We start from the raw sequence: 4,796 nt of genomic DNA, 5'->3' as shown, positions 1-4,796 counted from the left end.
TTGGATATTGGTAGTTTTGCATATAATTTTGTGTCATTTAAATTTGATTTCAGTTCATGTCATTTTCATTTTAGGCCTTTTTTAAATATTTTGTTAGCTGGCACTTTTGTCCAAAGTGACTCTTTATCATGTTTATCTACACAAAGTCATCTTGATTGTGAAGTGTTACATGTTTCCATGAAGTGCTACACTCTAAAAAATGCTGGGTTAAATACAATCCAGTGCTGGGTAAAATAGGGACAAACCCAGCAATTGGGTTGTTTTGACCCAGCGGTTGGGTTACTACCCAGAAGGTTGAGTAGAACATTTAACCCAACTGCTGGGTCAAAACAGCCCAATTGCTGGGTTTGTCCCTATTTTACCCAGCACTGGATTGTATTTAACCCAGCATTTTTTAGAGTGTATTTCAGGTCCTGTGCTCACCTCTTCAATATTTTACGACCGGGAAGAAAATACCACAGACAACATTTGAAATATTTTGAGCCATTTATTTATTCACTTCAATAATAATTTTCAGGTAGTTTTACATTTGGTCAGTGCCCATGTGCGCCCCTCTACATATTCAAAAATCAAATAACAACTTTATGCGTCTGCCTTGTGTGGACTCTATTGACCAGGGGGTCCCCGGGAGCAAAAAAACCTGTGTATCGAGTGCTGAATTGAAATGAAATCTGAGTACAAGAGAGGGGAGAGATGTGTACTGATCATTCAGGACAGAACCATCGCCTGGAACTCTGCAAGAGATCAGAGACACAATTCATGCACGTGAGCAGAAATTCATTCATTAACCTGTACCGCTCAAATAAACGACTTAATACAGCAGTTCCCTTTTTATACGTGATGACGATAAAATGTTGAAAAACAGCCATTATAAACATGATATGCATATTTAAATTGCAACTAACTTTACATAGATGTTTAAATCATGTGGGCAGACTGTGTTATTATCCTGTTCATTATAAATGATGGTAAATGCCCCAATTACCATCCACTCCAATCTTGCCATCGCTGTCATCGTCAGCTGCTGATAGGAAAGCCTTTGTCTCTTTGTCGGTCAGCACACGAGCACCAGCTGAGAACCGCTGCAAGAAAAACCTGGAAGCACATCAGAAAGAGCATCATCTCATGTCCCGCATCAGACAGTCCTCCTGTCTGGGAAGGAAAGGCTCAAAATATTGGTACCCAGACAGAGACAGGATGCATTCAAAGCAGGAGGATCAAGTGTCTGTCCTAATTAAAAGGCCGAATGCACAGAAACAAGACTGTTGTCAGGCTAGGTAATCCCTGTCTGTTTTTGAATACTTAATCATACTTAATAAAAGGCTGAAATCTGTCGTTCTCACATTGATCCTCTCTATTAAGTTTATCTGCTCTTCCATGCGGCTTTAAAATGCATGCGAAAGTTCCTACTTGAGCTCTTCCTCCTCGATGAATCCGCTGGCGTCGTTGTCCAAGATGTTAAAGACATTCTTCACTTCCTGAGGGCTTTTCTTTGTCAGACCACACAGCTGGAAGAACTTTTTGGGGTTGAAGGAGTCAGGAGCTGGAAGAAGACCACGGAACAACCAATTAAAAGACATGGTACGTGACTGTGAAATCTGACAGTGACATTTAAGGAGCAGCTGAAGTCAAATGTTCACAAAGATGTCACATAAATGCATTCACGGCTTCAATTCCTAATCTGCTGATGAGGCACAAACATGCCGATAGAGGAGAGACAAGTGTCTTTAAACAAGCTCTTTATTTGAACCCACTGGACTACATCAAAACAAACGACAAGATGTTTCGGTGTTCTTCCAAACACAGTCGCATGTCACATGACCTGCAAACATGTAGAAGTCACATGACTACCAAGAGCTGATGGTATTCCCTGCCGCTTACAGTTGTCTCCCTCCTCCTCTTGCAGTGGAGCCCCTTGATCTCTCCATACAGCGCCATGGCATAGTTTCGAAAACAGCATTATAGGCATCGGACAGATGATGTCTTAAACCCCCTCCTCTTTTCAGCGAGGGACGCCTCCTTTACACCTCTTTCAAAGCACCTGTCTGCCATATCCAGATCCTTACCTCATGATCATGTTATGATCACGGTAATGTGTCCTACCTTGACAGTCCTTGAGCGCACTGTCGATGGCATCAGCGGAAAGGACAGATGAGAGTGACATGGTCCCTGAAGAAGAAGCACATTTTGAAATAATTCATCGACTTTCACAAGCAGCTGCCATAGCAACCTGATAATATAATATAATATAATATAATATACTACAATATACAGTATATTTGAATATGCAAACTAGGCTGGGCTAGATTTAAATAAAACTTGCTTGGTTAAATGGGGGGAAAGAGAGAGAGAGAGAGAATACTTTCCATCTAAATAAATAAATAAAATCGACTAAAGATACAGATAGACACAAGCTCAACTAAGGTGCTGGTATAGATAGATAGATAGATAGATAGATAGATAGATAGATAGATAGGTAGATAGATAGATAGATAGATAGAACGATGGATGGATGGATGGATGGATGGCTAGATAGATAGATAGATAGATAGATAGATAGATAGATAGATGGATGGATGGCTAGATAGATAGATAGATAGATAGATAGATGGATGGATGGATGGATGGATGGCTAGACAGATAGATAGATAGATAGATCATCTACATGCATTGGTGCAATTGTCATTAATATATGCATGCAATCTGAGTATAATTCTCATAAAAGTAAACCTAAAGAAGTACGCGATATGCTGCTAAACACAAAAAGAGACTGACTCGCTGGCAAAGTGCAGGCACTTACCTCGGTGAAGTTCTCCCGGCAGGTGAGTCAACAGAAGTAAGGCTGAGTGGTGACTGCGAGTCTGTCCAGGTGCGATTTATATAGATCTGAAGGCAGTGACAATGGGTGATTCTTGAGTTACCTGTCTGTGGATCAAATTCTAACTGCCAGGCCCTGGCTCAAATTACTTACCTAACTAATTAACCTGTACTATTTATATCTGTTTGACTTGTGTGTGTGTGTGTGGGCCAGCCCTCAGACATCTGTGACGTCCTTGTAAAAGGCAAATTAAGTAATAAATGCTTTGCTGTCTACCTCTTCATCATGTCCCTCCCATCCTATATCATAATCCACACATCACAAAAGCCCTCACACACTCGTTCACCTCTCTCACGCACATCCGATCCTCCTCTCAGGTTGGTCAGTCCGTCCCTCCATCTTTCCCTTCTACTTTACATGAGGTCATTCTAAATTCCTCATTAGAATATTATATAACTCTTTTTACTTACTGCATTTCTATTGGGAGGTGGGGACATTCTGGAATGCTTGAAAACCACCTTTCCTTGTGTTTGCTTTAATTGATTGCTTCCAGATCTGCTTCTATTACTTTATAAATCCCATAATCTGCACTGGATTTTTTTTTTTGACTCCATAATCGGTTCCATATTGTCTTTATGAAACAGATGTGACCCCATAATCCACTGATCTCCAGATGCAAAACTAATTCATAGGTATAGCTGTGGACACACACACAGTCTGTTGTTATAGAGAGTTTATCCTTCTCATTTCACCCTTCACAGGCAGACAAACAGCGAGCTGTCATTTTTCCTCTGCTGATTCAGGGATACAAGGTCACCTTTTGACTGGTGCCCAATAGCACGCTGTAATCAATGTTTAAAATGCACCTGCTAGACGCATATATTATGTAAGAGGGTGCAATATGTCAGTACTTTACGGTTTCAAGTGCAGGAAAAGAAAAGAAAAGAAAAAAAGAGACACTGCCTAACTTTTTGTCACCAAACCTCATGTTACAATTAATTCGAGGTGTTGTTTCCATCAGAGCGATGGGGTTACAGAGAGCGCATCCTCCATACGTGTGTAACAGATACCAATTTTTCTTCAAGTGTTTAATATGTCGACAGATATTGATTTGTAGTTATATTATCTCATGCTTTAAAGGTTATAAACAGAAAAATGTGAATAAACCGTATTGGTTTATGTGTCAATGCATGCATTAATGGCAGCTTGCACATTTGCATCACAACTTTTTAAATTAAGATTTTTTTAGAAATAGTAGAAATATTCAGTTTCTCCAATTAATACTGCATGCATAAATGGCAAAGAGTTAGCAGTTGGTTTTTAGAAGTCAGTACTTTTATTCTGCAGTGATGCGTTAAATTGATCAAAATTATATTTATAATGTTAAAATATATTATTTCTATTGCAAAAATGTTTAAATTGTGAATTCTTTTTATTTTTATTTATCAAAGAATCTTGAAAAATGTATCACGATTGCAACAAAATTATTAAGCAGCACAACTGTTTTCAACACTGATAATACAAAGAAATGTTTCTTGAGCAGCAAATCGGTATATTAGTATGATTTCTGAAGGATCATGTGACACTGAAGACTGGAGTTATGATGCTGAAAATTCAGCTGCGCATCACAGAAATAAATTGCATTTTAAAATATATTGCAATAGAAAACAGTTATATTGTAATAATGTTTCACAATGTTGCTGTTTTTACTGTATTTTTGATCTAATACAGGTGCATCTCAATAAATTAGAATGTTGTGGAAAAGTTCATCTATTTCAGTAATTCAACTCAAATTGTGAAACTCATGTATTAAATAAATTCAATGCACACAGACTGAAGTAGTTTAAGTCTTTGGTTATTTTAATTGTGATGATTTTGGCTCACATTTAACAAAAACCCACCAATTCACTATCTCAACAAATTAGAATATGGTGACATGCCAATCAGCTAATCAACTCAAAACACCTGCAAAGGTTTC

The 4,796-nt window shown here is 38.4% G+C and overlaps 1 protein-coding gene across 1 annotated transcript; it reads right to left on the bottom strand.

The window, feature by feature from the left end:
• Nucleotides 1-471: 471 nt before the first annotated feature.
• Nucleotides 472-2,948, bottom strand: LOC107691229 (parvalbumin, thymic CPV3-like). Its single transcript, XM_016489733.1, has 5 exons — nt 2,801-2,948; nt 2,104-2,169; nt 1,411-1,543; nt 986-1,095; nt 472-734 (listed from the first exon to the last, which is right to left on the bottom strand). Exons 2-5 carry the CDS (start codon nt 2,162-2,164, stop codon nt 709-711), a joined length of 330 nt encoding a protein of 109 aa, XP_016345219.1. The 5' UTR covers nt 2,165-2,169; nt 2,801-2,948; the 3' UTR covers nt 472-708.
• Between the last annotated feature and the right edge of the window lie 1,848 nt (nt 2,949-4,796).

This window comes from Sinocyclocheilus anshuiensis, unplaced genomic scaffold (assembly GCF_001515605.1).
Source record: "Sinocyclocheilus anshuiensis isolate Anshui unplaced genomic scaffold, SAMN03320099.WGS_v1.1 scaffold202, whole genome shotgun sequence".
Classification (NCBI taxonomy): domain Eukaryota; kingdom Metazoa; phylum Chordata; class Actinopteri; order Cypriniformes; family Cyprinidae; genus Sinocyclocheilus; species Sinocyclocheilus anshuiensis.
The sequence above is the reverse complement of the archived record's forward strand: the minus strand, read 5'-3'. Positions and strand labels throughout refer to the sequence as shown.

What these genes read in the sequence shown, in the direction of transcription:
- LOC107691229 (XM_016489733.1), bottom strand. Translation starts at nt 2,164, where the DNA reads ATGTCACTCTCATCTGTCCTTTCCGCTGATGCCATCGACAGTGCGCTC. An exon ending in ATCGAGGAGGAAGAGCTCAA is followed by an intron (nt 1,096 to 1,410) that starts GTAGGAACTTTC and finishes ATGTGCTTCCAG; the next exon opens with GTTTTTCTTGCAGCGGTTCT. An exon ending in TGGCAAGATTGGAGTGGATG is followed by an intron (nt 735 to 985) that starts GTAATTGGGGCA and finishes GATCTCTTGCAG; the next exon opens with AGTTCCAGGCGATGGTTCTG.